General features: G+C 37.6%; 1 protein-coding gene across 2 annotated transcripts in view; it reads left to right on the top strand.

Moving 5' to 3' along the window:
* The window catches only part of ASPM (assembly factor for spindle microtubules), a 32,689-nt gene extending 12,836 nt beyond the window's left edge, over window positions 1-19,853 (top strand). For both annotated transcript variants that reach the window (XM_042465117.1, XM_042465116.1), the window contains 18 exons: window positions 963-1,208; window positions 1,425-1,492; window positions 3,425-3,566; window positions 3,654-3,784; window positions 4,424-4,599; window positions 4,689-4,834; window positions 4,919-5,004; window positions 6,997-7,209; window positions 8,930-9,134; window positions 9,228-9,373; window positions 9,457-9,579; window positions 9,698-9,832; window positions 10,505-13,345; window positions 15,599-15,791; window positions 16,604-16,758; window positions 17,605-17,781; window positions 19,449-19,618; window positions 19,722-19,853. In XM_042465117.1, the coding sequence (XP_042321051.1) occupies window positions 963-1,208; window positions 1,425-1,492; window positions 3,425-3,566; window positions 3,654-3,784; window positions 4,424-4,599; window positions 4,689-4,834; window positions 4,919-5,004; window positions 6,997-7,209; window positions 8,930-9,134; window positions 9,228-9,373; window positions 9,457-9,579; window positions 9,698-9,832; window positions 10,505-13,345; window positions 15,599-15,791; window positions 16,604-16,758; window positions 17,605-17,781; window positions 19,449-19,618; window positions 19,722-19,827 (5,459 nt within the window). In that variant the 3' untranslated portion in view covers window positions 19,828-19,853. The remainder of the gene's footprint in view (window positions 1-962; window positions 1,209-1,424; window positions 1,493-3,424; window positions 3,567-3,653; window positions 3,785-4,423; window positions 4,600-4,688; window positions 4,835-4,918; window positions 5,005-6,996; window positions 7,210-8,929; window positions 9,135-9,227; window positions 9,374-9,456; window positions 9,580-9,697; window positions 9,833-10,504; window positions 13,346-15,598; window positions 15,792-16,603; window positions 16,759-17,604; window positions 17,782-19,448; window positions 19,619-19,721) is intronic.
* The last annotated feature ends 3,149 nt before the right edge of the window (window positions 19,854-23,002 follow it).

Here is a 23,002-nt window from a genome sequence, read left to right as displayed (position 1 = left end):
AATTTTGGAACAGACAAAGTAAAGTATACTTTATACCTGGTGTTTTTTTAATGGCGTTCACTATAGTCAAGGACAAATGTAAGCAAACAAATATTCAATAAAGCATGATATAACAAAGTTCTCAATTTTACCCTTGGGACTTGTGTTTGTGCCCCCCCCCAACTGACATAACTATATATATATATATATATATATATAATATATATTGTTTATGTGTGTATATTTATTCCACATTCATATGGGCCGGCCTGCTCTCTCCCTCAACGGCCGAAAGATGACAGTTATGGAGGGAGGGCACTCAGTCTTCGAATGCCCTCTGCGTCCCACCAATGGTAGCAATACATAATGTGGAGATGGAGGAGAGACTTTTTTTACTTTAACACTCCAATTGTAGAAAGACTAATATGGCTATGTCTTTGAATTCTAACTTCAGTTTTGGATAGTCCCAAATTTGGGGGCCCAATTGATGCTAGTGTAGACTTCATGTCTGTGCCAAATGTACACATGGCTCTTAACCAAAGCCTTTGGTTTATTTGGTTTACATTACTTTATATGTTTTACAGTGTCTTAAATGCATTTTTGTTTCTATGTTAGCATGGGATCTTTATGATACAGAGTAGGATATGAATATTTTATAACAAATGCCTTTGACTACCTTTTAAATTACCCTATTAAATATTCCAACATTACGTTATTACTGTTTTGTTGTTGTAATTATTATTACTATTATTACTATTCCAATGGCTTCACGGATGGCAGTGGATCAAGGGTCCATCGAGTCTTTTGCCACCAGGTTGGATAAACCAGTCATATAGCTTCCCTAACCAAACAAAAGTGTTTCCACAGAAAGATATTAGCAAAGAACATTGTTCCAGATAACTCAAGACAGTGAAACAAATATACATGTTCTAAGAGGATGAAATGCAATATTTAAGCACAAGCTATTGTTTTTTCTTCACCAGTCAATGCAGCAACCCTTAACATGGGAATAGAATGCCATCATAAATCTAGTGTTCCTAAAGCACCAACGAAAGAGGAAGCATCCTTAAGAGCTTATACTGCTAGGTGCAAGTTAAACAAACTTCGTAGATCGGCTTGCCGTTTGTTTACCTGTGAGGAGAAGGTTAAAGCAATAAGAAAGCTGGAGATAGAAATTGAAACAAAACGCTTGCTTGTTCGAAAGGACAGACATCTGTGGAAAGATATTGGTGAGAATGTTACACTATTTTAGATTTTGTTACTTCTTTTTAGAAAAAAAAATGAGCTGCAGTGTTAAATTGTGTATATAATAAAGAGGGAAGGTGTATGTGTTCTCTCTCTCTAAATAATTAAATGGACAGGTGTATTTATGTCCATTATTTTTATCATGGACATAGTGTAACCCTACGTACTATCTATTTTTCATGCTCTTGCTCCTGTGTTAGGAGAGCGACAGAAAATCCTCAACTGGCTTTTATGCTACAACCCACTATGGCTTCGCATAGGCCTAGAAGTAAGTGTACTTTTCTAATGTTTAAAATGTTTTTCAAGCATCACACTTTTTTGCAGAATTTTGCTGAGAATGGAAACATATTTGTGGTAATGATGTTACCCATGCAGCAATAATCAGTGGAACCAAAGACCATTCCCTTTTATTGCCTGTCTTTTTTACTGCCTTTTGTCCAAATGGCCAAGAAAGGGAGTGGCCTTTGCTTACATTGATATCCATCCTGACCATCTTATTTGGCAATAGAAGTACCATGAGCCAGAATGTTGGTCTGTGATTCTAACTTGGTTTTTTCTTCTGTACAATTTTTAACATTCTTGCCTGATGAAGAAGCCAGTGAAACTACAAAAACATACATTAAGTATTTGGTGCTTTTTAGTTATTCCAAAAAAGAGGTCACTGTTTTGTGGATTTTGAGTTAATGATGTATGTGACTAAAAATGGTATTTGATCCAACTAGATGTAATAAAATGAAATGAAAAACCTGATCCTAAGACTTGCTAATATAGAATGTAAAACAGGATGATGGTTATCAATGGGTTATACTGCACCATTCTGTGTTTTCTGGCTGTAGAGATTCATCTACATTCACACTTAAAAATAAAGGCCTCAGCTACTACTGACTAAACTTACCTTATATGACTTCCATCATGAATTGTCTCCATCTGCTTACATCTATCATATTATTCCCTACTTCCACATTTTTACTAAGTTTTGCCTTAAAACATCAGATAAAAATTGTGTGCTAATGGACGTTAAGAGTTGTATTAATGACTTCAATATGGATTTGATTGTTACTATTTTGAAATTAATTTAATAGAAATCATGTCACTTTTCAAGTGTGAAACAAATTCTGTTTGCCTGTTCAGGTTTACTGATATAAAACAACATATATCTTACGTTTTTAAGTTTAGTCTAATCGCTTTTTAAAAGGTTTTACCCTTTGGTTAGTTTACCATCAGATTAGTGCCTTACTGTCCAATCCAATAGCTTCATAACAGTTACCCATTTCATGATGGGTGTAGGTGTGCATAAAATTGGTTTATGCATATATAACCATGTTAAGAAATTATATATTGAATGGGTATGGATTGCAAAACCACCTCACACCCTAAAAGAAGCATCAAATAATAGGAATTGTAATCTTGTAGGGCAATTTCTGTCCCATATTATTATGTATTAGAATCACAGAGTTGGAGGAAACCCAAAGAACCATCTAGTCCAAACCCCTGCCATGCAGGACAACAAAATGAAAGCACCTCCGACACTCGGCCATCCAGCCTGTGTTTAAAGAGCTCCAAAGAAGACATCTCCACTGGACTCCAGTGGAGCTGTCTCTTACAGTTGGTTGTTCCTAATGTTTAGGTGGAATCTTGTTTCCTGTAATTTGAATCCATTATCTCTGGAGCAGCAGAACACAAGCTTGGTCCATCCTTGGATTAGCAAATTGTTTGATCGGGAAAACAAATGTAAAGTAGAATATACTAATACAGTACATGATTATCTTCTATGATTCTATCCCCCAAAGTATTGTTCTCCTTTTTAATCTATATTTTTATCATCTAACAACATAAAATAAACCTGTTCTTCAGATATTTACAATACAGAGATTATTACAAAAGAAAAGACTTTCTTGACCTGATTGTTTCATTTCACTTGTGCACATTTTCAGTTCTGATTAGAAAGTTTGCTTAAACAGGTTGAACTGCTCTTTTTATGCAATGTAGGAATCTATCCTTATTCTTTCCATGTTATATCTGCCTCTGGAACCAAATGTTCTGTTAGAGAAGTAAAGCTCAGGAACAACTTGTCTTTGTTAACTGAGGTATACCTGTATTGCTGTTAGTTTTCAGTATGTCTCCTGAAGATCTTAAGTGTATTGTTGTAGGGGCTTTATTTATTTTTTAAAAATTGTTTCTGTTATTCCCACATTAATAGACCGTTTATGGTGAACTGATTGCTTTGGAAAGTAACAGTGATGTAATGGGTTTAGCAGTGTTTATACTCAACCGTTTATTATGGAATCCTGATATCGCAGCTGAATACAGACACCCAACAGTGCCTCATCTTTATCGAGACGGTAATTTTTATTTGCTCTCCTATAATCTGATTTATTATTATAGGGTGTATTTTTGTGTGAAAGCTAATATTGTATCAATTCTAATAGGTCATGAAGAAGCACTGTCCAAATTTACACTGAAAAAGATTCTGCTACTTGTTTGCTTTCTCGATCATGCCAAATTGTCTCGGATTATTGATCATGACCCTTGCCTCTTCTGCAAAAATGCAGAATTCAAGGTATTTTCATTTAAATCTCATTTATGTTACATTTGTACATAATTAGCCTTGATTGAGGGACTAGCTAAGCAATCTGTTCTTTAAAAACATTTTGTGGCATTTCTATTATTTAACCTAAGCTTCAGAGGACTGGAACCCATTTCACTGAATGTGTGCAAGCATCTGATGGAGTGTGCTACAATTCATGAAAGCTTACATTGAATAAAACATATTAGATTTTAAGATGCCAGGAGAATCTTCATAGTATATTTGGAAGTCACAAGGGAAAACAGTACATATTCAGTTTTAAGATACATTGATTTCCTGGGACAATATTTTTTTTCTTTAGTAGGAGAAGAATTTTAAGTAGTGATGACAAAGCTAATTGATTTTTGTGTGCTGATTATTGTTGTTGAAGAATAAGCATTTGGCAGTCTGTTTTCATAAGCTGTACAGTTAAATTTGAGATATTATTGGTAATAAGATGTCTTATTAATGGTTGTTACCTATGTCTATGACTGAGTTAAAAGGTGAAAGGAAATTTTATCTGCTTTACAGCCAAATACTTGGCATGTTTGCTCAGAAAAAAAAATCTTGTTGGGTACATATGATTGCCACTGTGCTCTGCATTTGTGTAATGATTCCTTTCTTTTTCTGTAGTCTAGCAAAGAGATATTGCTCGCATTTTCCAGAGACTTTCTAAGCGGAGAAGGTGATCTTTCTCGTCACCTGGGATTTCTGGGATTGCCAGTTAACCATGTACAAACTCCACTAGATGAATTCGACTTTGCTGTAACAAATCTTGCCACAGATTTGCAGTGTGGCATTCGTCTTGTGTAAGTTTTCACTTACTGTAATTTTGTTATTTAAGGATTTCACTTGAAGAAATTGGTTACTTTTAAAACTGAGTCTTCTGTATTTTTAGGAGAGCATTGGAACTTCTCTCATCAGACTGGAGCCTTTCTAAAAAATTAAGAATTCCTGCAATAAGCAGACTTCAGAAGATGCATAATGTCAACATTGTTCTTCAGGTATTGAAAGATCATGGGATTGATTTGAAAGATGAATATGGTAAGAACTGGAAATTAGTATCAAGACAAAATTTTCTAAAATGTGAGCTACTACTAATGAGTAACCAGTTTGTTTGATTTATAGGTGCAAAAATTGATGCCAAGGATATTGTGGATCGACATAGGGAGAAAACATTTGCTTTACTGTGGAAAATAGTATTTGCTTTTCAGGTATTGCATAAAAATATTGGGACACTAATTTCTACAACTACACTGAGGGTATTTTGTATGTGTTCAGCTGGTTATAATACCTATATTGTCCTCTTCAAAAATTCATACTTTTCAGGGTGATGATAAAAACATTTTATGTATTATATTATTATATTTATATCATATATTTTGTCCTGTCATTAGACCAAATTAACCTTGCTACTTGGTTAAAACCTAGAGCTGAAAACCTGATTCTTAATCTGATGATAGAGCTAAAAGTCCAATGATAAAAAAGTTAAAACAACCAATTAAGCTGTCATATTAAAATAGCTTTTTAAAGGCAGGATGGAACTTTGCCCTACTGCAATGAGGCATTCACTATTCCCTTTATGTACTTAGTTCTGAAGCATGTGTGGTGGCTCTCACCTCCCCAAGGATCCTGTTCATATCTTCAGGCTGCACAAACTGAAATCTATCCAAAACCACACAACAGGCAAGAGCCACGGTCACCTCCACTGGACCTATTAATTCCACCATCCAAATCAGAACAGATCCAGTCAATTTTGCTTGCAAATTCTTCACTGTGGGCTGTGTTCTGTTTTCGTGTAACAGAGACTGGAAGGCTCACTCAAGACAACTCCATTCAGCAACATTGTGTAGACAAAGTGGTGGCAGAGAAGTATGATTTCTTTGTTGTCACCACCATCACAGCATAGGCTTCCCAGTGGGCTCTAACCCATGCCAGGTAGGACTTCTAAGGGTTCCACCATTTACACTTTAATCTCCATCTCACAAATTTCATTGCTACAACTTCTATGTAAAGCAGGGAGGTTACTCGGCTCTGCTTTGTGTTAGTGGACACTTATAATGATCAAATCCATTATCTGATCATTTCTCTATCCTAGAAGTCAACCAGACCTTAGTAGAATTACCTGTCAATACAGCATGAAACTCCCCAAGAACCATCAGGAATAGGTCTGTGTATGGAATAAATACAATTGGCCCTCCAATTGAAGAAGAGAGTCCGAGGAGGCTGACCTAATTAAGCAGCTACTAGTGCACAAGCACACAATTAAGCAAAACTGAAAGGGAAACCCACAGATGTGGAGGGCCCATTGTACTACTGTGGGAACATTTGCAGGAACCATTCAGTGCATGTATCCAGTGTTTGGTAAGGAACTGGACCATGCCCGTTAATTGAAATGTTAACAATGCACTCAATAAATATGGCAGGGCCAGTACAGTAGATATAATCCTGCTTCATCTTGGTGTATGGAAGTCTATATGCCATGTAACTGAGAGGCAACAACTATACAGTTATAATTAACTACTGTGGAATGCAACATACAGAACATGTTTCTCTAGAAAAGATAACAAGGGTCTCCACCTTTAAAATACACATATATATTTATGAATAAATTGTTTTAATTTCAAATGAATATCCAGTTTGATCTGGCATCTGCTGGTAAAAAATTAAGATTTTAAGTTATCATAAAACAAAATATAGTAAGACAAAATAATCCAAAGATGTCTTATTGGCCTTTCTGTTTTGGTTGTACAAGTGAATAAAATCCCATTTTGTTAAATTATTATTACCAAGTTATCGCAGAACTCTAAATTCCTAGGGTGTTTCACCACTACCCAATTTGTAGCAATTTGATATCACTTTATCAATTGTTAGTCCTGCCTAGAGTAGACCCACTGAAATTATACAAAGTTGATAAGTCAATATTTATATAGGCCCTTTTGATTCAGTGAGTGTGCTCTAGTAGGGATGTGTGGCTGTATTCAAATCTTGAAAAATCTCCATGTTGCCTTGAAAGTATTGATCTGAACTTTGGGCCACTTGCTGAGCATGTTTTTGAAAGTAATCTAATTTGAACATTGTCAAACAATGTAAGATGTACATATTTAAATGTATTTTTTACTGATTTCTGCAAATTTCTGAGTTTGCTTATTGATCTTTAAAGGTAAAGTAAGTTGTTTTAAATATATATTTGTGTTCTTCCTTAGGTGGATATTTCCCTTGATAAGGATCAAGTAAAAGAGGAAATTGAGTTCTTAAAGAACTTGCATATCTCAAAAATGAAAACAGCTTTGCAATCTTTTGCTTATAGTCATGCAAGAAAAGAAAGCAATAGCTTTTATTCATCTGAAAACTACAGTGAAAATGTAAAATTGCTGATGGACTGGGTGAATGCTGTCTGTCATTTTTACAATGTCACGGTAAAGTATTTGCCATTTCAACAATATAATGCAGCTGTGCTCTTTTCTTCTGTGTTTGAAAAACTGATTTGAGATGAAAAACTGTGATAGCCCAAAGTTCCAGTTCACTAATTCGTGGACTGAATTAGTGGCGAGCCAGAACAAAATACATATTCGAACCTTTTACAAATTATTATAGTCTAAGTCTCCCATATTGAAATCATTGGGAGCAGAAGGGTTTTGGAGTTTGGAATCTGTGGGATTTTGGAATACAGGTATTTCTGAATTTGGAATACAGTGGCTCTGGGGAGCACCCCACAACCATTGCCCAACCAAGTTGCCACTGCTGCTTCTGGCTCCCTGATGGTAAAATGAGGGTGATTGTCCAGAGCAGGAGGTGCCCATCTTCTTCAAGCAGAAGCTTGTAGCTGCCATTGCGTCCGAGGCAGACTAGTGCACAGGGGTAGCCACAACATTGAAAAGGCAGTGGCAATTGTACTACCAAGTCCCTGGTGACAGCCACCTCCTCCTCTTCCTTGACTGCTGGCGTGATGATTTGCTGCTTCATCCGTGGCAGCAGAAAGAGCTGGGGCAAAGATCTGAAGTTGCAAGTCAAGTCCTCCCACAATTGGATGCAGCCCCTTTATGTTGGCATTCATCTCCCATGCCCTGGGCACTGGTTCAAGGTGCTGCAGGAACAGAAAACAGCCCAGGAGGAGAGAGAGAGCAGCCCATCCACTGCTAGAATTGGCTGTGATTACTGGCTTCTCATCTACAGAAAATAAGTAGAAAAGGCACTGGCAGCTGGGACCCAACAGTGGAAGGAGAGAGACTGGAGAGGGATGGTGGCTTTTTGACATGAGGCTGTCCTCCAGGCCAAGGCTTGGGGAAACAGTCACCAGTAGCCACCACTACCACATCCTACTCTAGACCTCACTTTGGCTGGGGTAGTTGGCCATGGAGCAGCAGCTTGTGAAAAGTTTGGCTGTGAACTCGCACCATCTCCCATCATTCCACTCAAAGAATGTGTGGCTGGGACTTGCTACCACCTCTACTGCTGCCTTGTCATGTCAGTGTTCAAAAAGTTAAGGATTTTGGACCATTTTAGAATGTACGTTACTTTTCTAGGAAGTGAAAGCCAAAGAAGTATGTAAAACAGTAGTTTGGGTTATGAGTCTGGAACGGCTTTGCTTACCACAGTTATGCCCGTTTTCCTTTTTTAGTGATGCTAAAGTTATGTGAGAGAGTTATGTCTTGCCTGTGTGGCTTTTTTCTGTCTGCCTTTTGTATGTTTTTAAAAATGGATTTCAATAAAGTAAGGTATGGCAGAATATGAGTAAACATGAGAGGGTTTGAAATATACTAGCCATGGTCCAAGAAGATCTAATATGCACTGTACTACTGTTAGACTGGCTTGTTCTTATTGATCTGTTGGGACTGTTTTGCTGTCAGGTTACATAACAGAATCCTTACTATCTTCACTAGTTAGATTTTTTGTCAGCCACTGTAGAAAACATAGTAAACTAATTGGTCAAATGGCTGGCTGATACTTATCTATTATAGAAGATATATCCTTTTTATCCCTTAGGCAGGTTGGAACTCTGTCTTGTAAGGAAGCATTAACTACCCTCATCACCCTATGAGCCAGTCTCCCTCCCCCCCCCCTCCCCCAACATAGTTAATGTAGACACTGGCAGCAGGTGTTTCCATAGTTCTAATTTATGCATTTTAAAAAATTTAGGTAGAAAACTTCACAGTATCCTTCTCAGATGGAAGAGTGCTATGTTACCTGATTCATCATTATCATCCGTGCTATGTGGCTTTTGAATCTATATGTCAACGCACTACTCAAACAGTGGAATGCACCAAAAATGGTACAATTGCACTGAATTCCTCCTCGGAGTCTGATGCTTCTTTAAATCTACTGAATGGAAGTTTTGATCAAAGTGAGTTCATTAAATAATGCTTAAAGGCAAGTAGAAGATACTTGATACCATTGTATCAGATTTACAGGTTTTTTTTCATTCATTCTTATAAAGCTATTACTACTTCACCACTTTATAAAGAGCTGCTTGACAATGAGAAAAAGAACTTCCAGTTGATTGATGCTGCAGTTTCTCATCTTGGTGGTATTCCAGAAATGATTCACTATTCAGACATGTCTAATACAATCCCTGATGAAAAGGTAATCAGTCATATTAATAAAGTTTGTAATTGCTTTGTTCAGTCAGTGTATTAAATTTGTTCTATTTGTGTTTTCTTTTTTAGGTAGTCATCATTTATTTGTCATTTCTGTGTGCAAGACTTCTAGAACTTTCTAAGGAGATTCGAGCAGCTCGGCTAATTCAGACTACTTGGAGGAAATACAGACAAAAAATAAAAGTTGCTCAGGTATTCCTTTCAGCTGCTTTGCATTTTGCTGATAGTTATCAATAGAAATTGAATCTAGAGAAAATGACAGGGTTGTATGTGTTCATTTAGTCTCATGTCAAATATTTTTTCTTTCCAGATGAAGCAGCAAAAATTAAATGCAACAGTTGTACTTCAGAAATACTGGAGAAGATATTTGGCTCAGATGGAACTTCAGAAATTAAAAAAGTCAAAACAGGAAGAAACTGAAAAAGCATTTCATATAGTCCTCCAGGTATGATTGGCTTCATATGAAATTGCTCTGTCAAAATGTGAATTTCTCAACCATCTGAGATTACGGAGAGCTAAGGCATTGCTGTTCTGAAAGATCTTTTTAAATTACCATATATCTCTACTGTAAGTTGACTGAATGTGTAAGTTGAAGATAGGTTTTGGAGCCAAAATTATGGATTTTGATATGACCCATGGATAAGTCAAAGGTAAAACAGGGACATGTAACAAAGAATCTAAAGGATGAAGCAAAGGAAAAAATGCCAAGGAACTTTAAAAAATTCAGCAGACATAGCTGTTTGTGCTCACACTAAAGGCTGGATGGATGAGAGAGTAGAGGGGGTTCGGTGCTTCCAGGACAGAATACACTTTTGCCTTTCACCAGAGAATGGTTAAAGTACAGTACTTAAATTGACTTATGGATATGTCAACTCAGATTTTGGGGGTAAATTTCTGACTAAAATGTTTGAACTGATATTTACAGTAGTTACAGTAGCTTAGAGTTTTTAACTCCCCTTATTTTTTAAAAATAGGTTTCTTGAATTCTAGATCATTCTAGTAGTGACAGCTGTACTTTACTGAATCTTGAATTCTTATGGTTTTCTTGTATTAGACATGAATTGGAATAACTAATTCTAACAGTTTTCCTCTCTCTTCCATCCCCTTTGTGATTCAGAAACAGCATAAAGCTGCTGTCGTACTTCAGGCTTGGTACAAAATGAAGAAACAAAGAAAACTCTTCCTAAGGATGTCTGGAGCTGCTGCTGTCATTCAGAGATGCTACCGTGCTTACAGAAAGAAAACCTCTCTGAGGCTGAAATTCTTAGAAGTGAAAAAGGCAGTTGTGTGTTTGCAAGCAGCTTATAGAGGTTATAAACTACGCAAAATGCTTAGGTACCAAAATATGGCTGCTGTTAAGATTCAGGCTGCATTCAGGGCTCACACTGCTAGAGTAAAATATCAAACCTTGATTCAAGCTTCCTGTGTGATTCAGAAATGGTACAGGGCTTCCACAACCAGAAAACAGTTTTTGAAGACTAAAGCATCTGTGATTTCATTGCAAGCAGCTGTGCGTGGCTGGCAAATAAGAAAACGGTTTAAAGAGCAGCATACTGCTGCAGTTATTATACAGTCTGCATTTAGGAGGTACAGCGCCCTGAAAAGATTTAGAATGGTGAAAAATGCTGTTCTAACTCTACAACAACATTACCGGGCCAGAATGTCAAGCAGAAAACAACAGGAATACATTGTGCTTTGCAACAACATCATACTGATCCAAGCAGCTTGGAGAGGGAGTCTTGTGAGGAGGCAAATGCAAAAACAACACCAGGCAGCAGTGATTATCCAATGCTACTACAGAATGCATGTCAGTCAAACAAACTTTAAACGTTTCCGAGGAGCTGCTGTCGTAATTCAGAGATGGTACCAGGGTGTTATTCTAGCTCGCAAGAAAAGAGAGGAATACCTTGCTTTAAAGGAAGCAACTATTAAAATGCAAGCAATTTATAGAAGTGTAAGAGTAAGGCAAAAGCTTAAATGCAGGCATAAAGCAGCTGTTCGTATTCAAGCTATGTTTAGGATGCATCAATGCAATGTTAAATATGCAGCAATGAAACTGTCAGCTACTGTAATTCAGAGAAGATACAGAGCTTTTTGCCGAGGAAGAAGGGAACAGAAAAAGTATCAGGCGTTAAGGAAGTCCTGCATCATATTACAGTCTGCGTACAGAGGCATGAAAGTTAGGCAAGAGCTAAAAACTCTACGCCACTCTGTTACTTCTCTTCAGTCATTTTATCGAATGCACAGACAGCGAAAAGCTTTCCTACAGTTGATTGCAGCAGTAAAACTGATTCAGCAATGGTATCGTGGTTGCAAAGATCGAAATACTCAGATGCAAAAATACATGCAGGTAAAAAAATCTATTCTTCAAATTCAGTCTGGATTTCGAGGCATGAAAGTAAGGCTTCATTTGAAAAGGATGCATACAGCTGCTACTATCATTCAAAGGAGATTTAGAACTTTTATTCAGAGACGGAGTTTCCTTTCTCTTAAAGCTGCTGCTGTGACAATTCAGAGGAAGTACAGAGGCATAGTGCTGTCTAAACAGCAACGTGAACAGTATCTCTGTCTCTGTAATGCTGCCATCATAATACAATCTGTCTTCCGAGGCCAAATTGCCAGGAAATCAGTGAAACGACGGAATGCGGCTGCTACAGTTATCCAGGCAGCCTTTAGAATGCACATAGCTTACATTCAATATCAGGCTGTGAAGCTTGCTTCTGTTACAATACAACGGCATTATAGAACATATCGGAAGACTAAGCATTTGAGAGAACTGTACTTAAAACAGCATCAGTCTGTTTTACTTCTTCAGGCTGCCTACAGAGGAATGAAAACACGACTTCTCTTGAAGAAATGGCATGATGCTGCCATGGTCATACAGAGTAACTACAGAAAGTATAGGCAACAGTGTTACTATATTAAACTGCAATGGGCAGCCAAAGTTATTCAGGTAAGGTTCAGAGCCAATAAACTCCAAAAAATTGCAGTCCACCAATATATCTGTGTTAAGAGAGCCACCATTTGCATTCAAAAGGCTTTTCGCAGGATGAAGGCAAGACAGTATCAAAAAAGGCACCAAGCTGCTATTGTACTTCAGCGGAGTTTTAAAATGCAGAGAGAACGTAGAAGGTACATGATTGTAAAAACAACTACCATACTCCTTCAGAGAAAGTACAGGGCATCTATTTTGGCAAGAAAACAGGCTTGGGAATACAGTTCTTTTTGTGCAGCAGTTTGTATCCAGTCTTTCTACAGAGGTTTTAGAGTAAGGAAGGAAGTTGAGCACATGCATTTAGCAGCAAGGATGATTCAGGCTTCGTTCAGAATGCATAGAACTAGGCGCTCATACCAGAGGCTGAGAAATGCAGCTGTCACCATACAGAATTACTACCGATCTTACCTAAAAGGAAAACATCAGAAAAATGCATACCTTGCTATTCGGAGATCTGCAGTAGTGCTTCAGGCCACTTACAGAGGTATACAAACACGGCAAGAACTCAAAGCCATGCACATCTCAGCAACGGTCATCCAGTCTTTTTATCGCATGCACATGCAATACAGACACTACAGGCGGATACGCTGGGCTGTGATAACTATTCAGTCTGCTTACCGTGGAACAGTAGGACGCAAAAAGGCAAAGGAAATGCATGCTGCAATGATTCAGTCTTTGGGTATGGATGCACAAAATGAGTATAGAAAGTCCACTCAGCATTCTACTGAAGCTCTTGTATTACAGGATCAGCATTACAGAGTATATCATAGAGAACTGTACCAGAAATACTGGGAAGCTGCACTTTTAATACAACAGCATTATCGATCTTACTTAGCTATGAAACATGAGAGAGCAGCTTATCTACAAACTCTGAGGAGTATCATCATTCTGCAAGCTGCGGTCCGGGGCTTCCTTGAACGTCAAAGGTTTCACAGAATGAAGAGAAGTGTAATAAAAATGCAGGTATTTAAGAGTTCTGGGTTTTTTTATATGTTTATTAAGAATACTGAGGTTAAAAGCAGATGGGGAGTAGGGATGTAAATTATTGACTACTTTATCTTCACACGCCAGAACAAATTATTACAGTAGTTTTCTTCCCATTGTGCAGAAAAAAATGAATATTACTCTACAGTATTCTAACATTGGAGCATTCTTTTTTAGGAGTAATTTTTGTTAAAGTTTAATTACAATATAAAAGAAGAATTATAACATAAAAGAAGAAAAAAGAAAGAAAACAATAATATAACACACATAACAAAACAAGTTTCCATAATGACCAAAACAACACACAAATATCCCCCATCCCTCACCTCCTTCACTTAATGCACATCACTAACTGCATATTTTGAATTCAAATCTAATATTACTCCTTTCTAACTTTTATCCTTGTGTGTGTGTGTGTGTGTATACATTTTCTTGTTAACTCCCCTTGGGTCGAATCTGACACATGGCAACCATGTGGATGAAAGATCTCCAAGTCCACCTGTCCTCCACTGATCTTCTTAGGTCCTGTAAATTCTTAGTTGTGGCCTCCTTAATTGAGTCTATCAATCTCACTTGTGGACCTTCCTCTCTTTCTACTTCCCTCTACCTTTCCTAGCATTACTGACTGAGGTACAACAGCCTCCGTTTGATAGTTTATCTGATGCTGCAAAGTCCAATAATTTCTACATCCATTGTTTGACATTTAGGAATCCCAAAGAATGGGTTCAGAAATTATTGGATTTGGCAGTATCAGATAAACTAACAAATTGGTCTTGTCTTCTTTTTCCGGTATTATGCACAGCCCATCCTTGGTGCTGTAATCATATAACATAATAACTTTTCTTTCAGTTTTTCTTCTAAATCAAACAAATTTAAGAGAATTAATATTGTAAATCTTATGGAGGAATAATTATCCACAGGGGGGAAAAAACTCCCCCCCCCCCAAAATAAAACCCCAAAACAAATTCTTTACAGAACAGTTCCTCTGCAACACTTTGGGATAAAATTGAACAAAATTCTCATTTGATTTTTGCTGTCAGGAAACTCATTTTTTGACCTAGGAATGAATATAGTCTTTCAGTCTCTAGTTGCTACTAAAGTGCTACCATAATGAAGGTGTGATAGTTTTCTCTGAAATCCTGTATCTTACAAGTTTGCCATGCTATCTCTTCCTAATTATCTTCTCATTGAAAATGCTTCATATGCGAATACTTTATATTTGAAACGCTAATTTATATACTAAAAAGAAGAGTCTAAATCATTTTTGTGGGTTTTTTTTGTTCTGGAAGAATTTATTCCTGATATTTTGCCTGCATTTGTGATTGGCATCTTCAGAGGTTGGTAGTGAGTGGGGTATTGATACTGTGATTATACCCCACTCACAGTATATACACCCCACTCAATTCCATTCCACCAACCTCTGAAGATGCTAACCATAGAGGCAGGTGAAAGGTCAGGAATAAATTCTTCCAGGGCACAGCCACATAGCCTGAAAAACCCACAAAAAAAACCTATGGATGCTGGCCATGAAAGCCTTTGACTTCGCAGAGTCTAAATCATTTCAGTTAATATAAATTGTATTTTGAAAGAATATGGTGAGGATATCATCCAGTAGAAAGTACCCCCCCCCCCCCAGTCTCCCTGAACAACCCCAGAATTTGCTTTGGAGGTTTAGGAAATTCTTCAGATCAGGTTTTCAGTCTCAGGAAGGGCTAAAGGGAAGATACAGATGGAAGAAAGTTCCATGGTGCTAGAGATTGGGGTTATTCTGCTATTGGATTTAGGCTTCTAATATCCAGTTCCAAAACAAATAGTGCAAGGTATTTTTAATGTGTTAGTAAAGCAAGTGAGCATGGCTTTTTAGCTTTCTTATTCATCATCAAGGTCCTTAGGTTTGGTACTGAAATTAATCTAGTCCTGATTTCCTTTTGATACTTTACCATCACCCTAAGATTTCACTGAAGATTTGAAAAGAGGTCTCGGCAATAAATCAGGGAGTAGTATCTTGTGAACTACATTCAGCTTACCAAAGATCATATTATATGAATAACAAGTCTCTTTCAACCTGCCTGCTGTCAGTGAATAACATTACACTGAAATTGGTTGGAAAATTGTATAGAATTGACCTTGAGAAGTAAGTGCAAACATTCACTCCCATTGCATTGCAAAATACTGTGACTTTCTCCTTCTGTGCCTCTTGATATTGTCTTCTTTTCTCTTCTTACTTGTAAGGCATTATGGAGAGGACATTCATGGAGGAAGAGGACAGACACTGCAGAAACTAGAGCTCTGCGAGATAGCTTGGTGATTGCCAATAAGAAAAGTAAAGAAGAGGAAAAGCTGTGTAACCGAACTGCACTTGCTATTGATCGCCTCCTCAAATATAAGCACTTTTCTTACATTCTGGCAGCTTTAAAAGAACTGGGTTAGTTATTCCTTTTAAAAATATTCTGTGATATATCATTATGCATATTACCAGACTTTGTTACATGTACAAATATGTCAAAGTAAAAAAGACAAAGTAAAAAAGATTTTGAAATAATAGTTATTGACACTTGAATAAGAAAGGCAATGTAATTCTAGGCTGTATCAGTAGGGGTACAGTATCCAGATCAAGAGAAGTAATAGTAGCACTCTAATCTTCTTTGGTCAGACCTCAACTGGAATATTGTATCCACTTCTAGGCACCAGAATTCAATAAGGATGTTAACAAGCTGGAGCATGTCCATAGGAGGGCCAAAATGTTAAAAGGTCTAGACACCATGCCTTCTGAGGAGCAGCTTAGGGAGCTGAATATGTTTAGCATGGGGAAGGGAAGGCTTAGAAGTGACACGATAGCCATATTTCAATATTTGAAAAGATACCCTATGGAAGAAGTAGCAAGCTTATTTTCTGCTGCTCTAGAAATTTAAATGACATAATAGCCTAAATCTTAAAAGTTTAAAATGCTGGGCTTTGAATTGATTATGAAGCCTACATGAGTACAGCCAGGTGTCCTTGTAGCACATGCAACTCTAACAAAGGGGTGTGACAAGATCAGAGAATGGGAATATGGTAGAGAGAATGGAGCCACTCTGAATCCTCTCTTCACACGATTCTAGAGAATATGGATAGAAAAAGTGAATAGGGATCATCTGGCAGAATTTATTGGTGGTTTTACTTTCTATCAGGCATGTACCTTGGGCTACCTATCAACATTTGGAAAATGTATCACAATGGTTCCTCTCTTTTCTCCAGAGGTTGTAACTAGGCTATCTCCTGTCTGTTGTGAAAGCATGGCAAAGACTGAAGCCGTTTCCACTATTTTTACTTTGATACGGAGCTGCAATCGGAGTGTTCCTTGCATGGATGTTATCAGACATTCTGTCCAAGTCCTGCTCAATTTGTCAAAGGTATTTATAGATGTCCAGGTTTTTGTGGAGGTTTTTTTTTTGTAAACAACTTTGTTTCATGATAATTTTGTATTTGAGAATAATGGCATACCCATGGAATAATTACATGCACATGGAGCATGTGCAAGGCTGCTTGTGGGCAGGCACACCCATTTTAACGATAGCACCTCATCCCTCCCACAAAAGCCAAGACTGCGGACTCCAAGTCCGCACATATGGGGGGATGACTGTATATGTAATTACATATATATAATTACTTATAAACATATATAGATACTTTTTCTTTCTAGGAGACACCTAAATGCATCCACGGTATTTAAACAGTGTGCACCTTAACATGAAATACAACCTAGTGCGCTTTAATTTTGATTGAGTGATTGGGTTTATCTAGAAACGGGCTATAAACCAAAAGTCAGTGCACATCACCATTTGTATTTGGGAACTAACATAGTTGCTAAAATTGTAAGCAGTCTTAAGTGGACTATGTACTTTTTATGTACTTTTTATGCTTATTATTAACAAAATAGCAACTAGAATTCCTTGTCTCTATTGAGTACGTAGAGAGATCTTGTAGCACAAAGTAGACTGAAATCTACAAAAGCTCATGCTGCCAATTTCTTTCTTTCAGTTAGTCTCAAAGGTGCTACAAGATCTCTCTCTGTACTGATTTTACAGACTAACGCAGCTATATGTTTGAACTGTCTTTATTCAGTTATTCTGAGCAAATAATTGGTATTAATATGTTCACAGTAAATAATTTACTGATACTAAGTACAATTTGGACAGTCTTGCTCAAAGTCAGTATGCCAGAAAGTATTAAATGTGAAATGTGGTCTTCTCTTCAAGTATGAAAGGACAACTGACACTGTTTACGCTGTGGAAAGGTGTGTGGAAACTCTGTTGGACCTACTTCAGATGTACAGAGACAGAGCTGGTGACAAAATTTCCGATAAAGGTGGAAGCATTTTTATCAAAACATGCTGCCTGTTTGCTCTTCTTTCGGAGGATTCAAGAAGAGCTTCAGTAAGCTACAATTCTTTCTTTCCCTTTGCATCTTCCTATTTTTTGAAATTACCAGATCAAGAGTCTTATCATTACAATTGCTGGTATACACAGTTGATATATGTTAGTATAAGCCTAGCCCAATAAAATGTTCTCCAGCACTGTTGTGGCTGCTGATGTTTCCAGTGTCAATGCCAGATCCAAATGCACCTCACATAAAGTGAGGAGTCCAAACCCTTCTGGAACATGTGGAATACCACAAGTTGAGTCAAGGACGAAACAGGCTGCCCCTGACAAAACCGGATTGGGGACGTGGCAGCTGCACGCTGCTGCCCCAATTCGCTGTGACCCCCAGCTGAAAAGCCATCTTTAGCATCTCTTCCACAGTCCTTCCTAGCATGTTGGGGCTTGCTGCATGTAACTGCTATGCCCCCAAGATGCCCACAAGCCAGCCCACATGTGGGAAGGCTGGAAGCTGGCTTCGGGCAGTACCAAAACACCATACTCTGAAGCCGTGTGGACAGAGGTGCAAAAGGGTGGTTTGTTTCACCCCTCAGTCAAATTAACCATTCACCAACTGTATCTCTGTGTTGTGTGGTTGGTATTTCAGTTTATTAGTTCTGTATCAATACTACAGACTACTGAAGCACTTAGTCACTGATTCAGAACATTGAGTGCCTCATCTAGATTTAATTGAAATGAGAGAATTGTTATCATTGGCTTTTGTTGCCACCTCACTCTGTACCTCTGGAAAATCTTTCCCATGGGTTCCTTGTCAAACAGCATGAGCACTGAAATACTGCTCTGTGGAATCCTGTGGCTTTCAAGGGGCAGAGCAGGTTAGTCTTCTAGCAACATATTCTGTAATTGGCTAAGAAGGAGAATGAGCACCACAGTACAGTACCTTCAGTCTGTTGAGATAGCTTGCCCAGCAGAATATTATGAAGCCAAAATCATCGAGTTCAGTGAGAGATCAAAGAGAATCAAGAGGATCACAGTCAGTAACTACCCCTTTCTCAGCAGAAATTATCCCAGGACAACCAAAATACTTGCCATTCCAGAGTTACACCTGATACCTGAATAAATTCAAGCTAGATCATTATTTTAATTAAGGGTTGTCTGGAACCAGATGATAACCACTTGTTCAAACACATTGCCAAGGAAAGGGGATGTTAACAATAGTCCTATAATTGTTGACATCTTCCAGATCCAGGTTAGGATTCTTCAGGGATGGCCCCTGTAAAGAGACAGGTATAACCTGTCCATCACAAGACACACATACCCCAGCCAGGAAGGGGACCCCTCAACTTCCACTTGCCCCTGAAGGTGCTCCTCTCTAGTTTGGAAGAAGGCCCCCCGGGGTTCCCCTCCTTGCTGGGCACCTCCCAAATTTTTCCCCTGGGTCCCCTGCCCCAAAATTGGGGGCTATTCTCTTCATCACTCCTCCACTGAGACCCCAACTCTCCCAACCCTCTCACTTGTTTCCCCTCTTTCACCCTGACTGGCATTCTGCACTATCTTGTCCTCTTTGTGGCACTTGCTCCCCCTCAGCAACTCTTAGAATATAAATAATATGAATGCAATTAAGTCTGAATAAATATCAAGAATTCCAACAAGTTACAACTTCGGAGTTTACTGAACAAAGGAATTACCTTTTCTTTAACAAAAATGGTGGTTTGCTTTTTCAGGAGATCCGAAGCAGTCCTCAAGTAGTCGCTCGCCTTCAGAGCCTGTACAGACTCACAGTACGTAAACATCGAATGGATGCCCAGAGAAACCTTGTCAGACAGAAATCAGCTGCATACATAAATGGGCGCTCTGTCCCAGTAAGCCCGTTGAGAACAAAAGTGGTTTCAAGGTAGGAAATCATAATAAAGTTTCACTTTTTGACTTAATTCTTTTTTCTTTAAAAACAAAACAAAACCCCTTTTTATAATTATAACATTTTCTTCACCTTACAGGCAAAGGCCAGCCTGGGTTTTGAAGAAAGATAACATTCAAGAAATTGTTGATCCACTGCAAGCTATTCAAATGGTGATGGACACACTTGGAATTTCTTGCACCTAAAGCCTAATAATGTGCTTGATTTTTTTTAAAAAGATACTATCTGTTTTGAAAAGAGATATAATTAATAGCATGTCACATATTATGTAAAACTGCTCTATTTATATTCAATTCTGTTTATTACAATGTATTTCAGCTGTAATACTTATATTTTGCTAGAATTGGTATATCACCTGATGATTATTTTTCATCTTTTGTATTATGCAAATTTCTTGAATATGGTTTTTAAGTAACAAATTGTGTATTTTGTACAGATTTTTTTTTGTAAGGCTACACTGAAGATGTCTCATATGGCTTTTGTTTTTTATTTGGATTTGGATTTAACTATATTAAAGTAATGGATGTAACCTCTATATGAACCTTTCTCACAATAGTGAATAAGGACAGTGCACTATAGAAAACAGGTTATTGGAATTTATCATTGCAGATTTTCTTGTCTCTTAAAGCTTGCTTCCACTTGCCAAGTTGGCACTCAAGAACATTAAACAGCAAATAGGATTTTAAAAAACCTGGCTCCTCCATTAGACTTTTATATTGCAATGTGGTCACTTGGAAAATAATTTGATTTCCAGGGACCACAGTATTCCTATGGAGGCTGTGTTTGGACCTAGGGTGCATCTATACTATAAAAACAATGCAGTTTGATACTAGCTTAAGTGCTCCAACATAAACCTGTGTATTTCTGGAATGTGTAGTTTTACAATGTCTTTAGCTTTCTCTGCCAGACTGTCGGGGCCTCATAAAACTACAAATCCCAGAATTCTGTAGAATGGCACCATGGCAGTTAAAGTGGTGTCAAACAACATTATAGTCAGCCCTGCTTATAGACAGATTTTTTTATACATGGATTCAAGCATCCAAGGTTTGAAAATGTTCAAAAAAAAGTAAATTTCAAATATCAAACCTTGATTTTCCATTTTTTATGTCATTATATTTAATGGGACTTGAGCATACATGGATTTTGTTATCCACGGGGGATCTTGGAACCAAACCCCAGTGTATCAAGGGTCCACTGTATTTCTGCAGTGTGGATCCATCAGTAATATAGGGAAATTGTTTGTTTAGTTTATTATAGTTTGTACATTAGAATCCATCCACGGTGTGAAGAATTGGCTTGTGAATACTGGTTGTATTAATTATGATTTATCATTAACATCTCAGCTGACTGTCCTGATTTAATCGTAGGCTATTTTGACACTTTTGCTTTCATGATATTTCTACCTGCTACAATCTTTCTAGCACTATGCTATGCAAGGACTATGGAGAACCCAAATTATCAGCTGCCTAACACCCCTTGAGATACAGTGTTGTACTCATGAAAATATTCTAAGCAAGCCTTTGTAAGAATAGAAAAACTTTTAATACAGATAGGTCACTGTAAATGTTTCATATTTGAAACAAGGATGTATAAAATACTCAAACTGTTAAGTCCCTGTAGAGATGGACAAAATAGTGTCTTGCTCTGAGGAAACAAACACTGCAATTAAGTTTTAAGAAATGTAACAGCACTTTGGAGAAACATGATTGTATAAGAACTGCAAAGGGGAGGCACATCTAGGTGCAAAAAGAGGACAGGAAATTGAACACATTATCTCTGTGGCAATTCTAGAACTATTTTTCTGTAAAGCAATGCCATAATGGAAGAAATGGACTAAGGGGAATGAAGTGTGCTCAGGAGAGGGGCTGCTAAAGCGTTGTTTAGGGTTGCCTTTAAATCAACACAGGGTGCCCAGCAAACTTTTACTTTCCTAACTCTGATTGATCCTCTGCCTAGTCTTTTCATTTGGAATGGCTGTAGGTAGCAGCATTTTCCCGCTTTCCCTGTGCCAGAGAAACAGACTTCCAGGTTTCTTCAAACCATCATTCTAAAATGGAGCACAAAAGCCAGGTTGTGGGTGGAACATGAACAATTGTCACACACAGCCCATGTCATTTCACACACAAGGCAAAAAAGAAAAAAGAAATCCTGTAAAAATGGGCACATGGGTTACATATAACTACTGGGGAAAGTATTACAGTCGGCCCTCCTTATCCACAGATTTTTTTATCCACGGATTCAAGCATCCACAGCTTGAAAATATTCAAAAAAAAGGATACATTCCAAATATTAACCTTGATTTTCTATTTTATATAAGAGACATCATTTTGCTATGCCATTACATTTAATGGCACTTGAGCATCAGTGCACAGGGTACTTTACAAGTAAAAGCATAGCAAAACAGTTCCCTGCCTTCAGTCTTGTAATCTAATTTGAGCCATGACATAAAGGAAAAGGAGTGATGGTAGCACTGTTTGAGGGGATTAAGTCCAGAGGGTACTGCCTCTTCTCTCCCTCAGAGTCCAGGGCAGTATCGCTTGAGATGGAGGGGAGGGCTTTTTCATCTGCTTCTGGCCTAAGGATGAAGGAACAGTGTCTTCCCCTTCTTGCTACATGTGGCCACTCTGGATGGATTCACTATATGTTTCTCTGAAAATGAAAACAAACCAGATGATGAAGCAGTGTTAAATATCAGACAAAACCAACCCTAACAATTATTCATGAGTTAGAGTGCAATACTTTCAACACTCCTGATCTCTTTTACTTAGATATTTTGCTATAATGTATATTTTCCATTTCTCATGTGCCTGAAATACTCTGTACTTTACGTATATTATGCTATTTTGGGCATCTCTATAAATGTTCTTTAATACTTCATTTGAGCCGGAAAATTCTTAGCATCCTGAATAAATCCAGATTTAAATGTTTCTTTTTATTTTTATGATAGCTCATGTTTCCATGCTGTATAGTTAAATTTGTACAATATACATTGTAAGAGGTGTTATTACTAGTTTTTTTTTCAATTTTTCATTTTTTAAAAAGACCACTCTCCATTTACATTCTATAACTAAACTTATTATCCCACTTATTATTCAACTAGATTCCAGGATATTTATATTTGTCAACCAGTCCTGCCCTTTGCATAATTTTGGAACTTTTAATTGCATTTCTTGGTCTGCTTACCTTTTACTAATTTCCATGGATATGTTTTCCCTAACATTCAGTTTAAGATCATGATAATTACTTCACTGACTTTATCAATTAAACCAATTAACCAAGGGCATCAGGATTTTCCTACCAACCCAGTGACTGCTTGTGCATGGATGAAAGTTAATTTCTGGTTTGACGGACTGCCAATGC

This window comes from Sceloporus undulatus, chromosome 4 (genome assembly GCF_019175285.1).
Source record: "Sceloporus undulatus isolate JIND9_A2432 ecotype Alabama chromosome 4, SceUnd_v1.1, whole genome shotgun sequence".
NCBI lineage: Eukaryota > Metazoa > Chordata > Lepidosauria > Squamata > Phrynosomatidae > Sceloporus > Sceloporus undulatus.
This window is presented reverse-complemented; position numbering and strand designations above follow the sequence as displayed.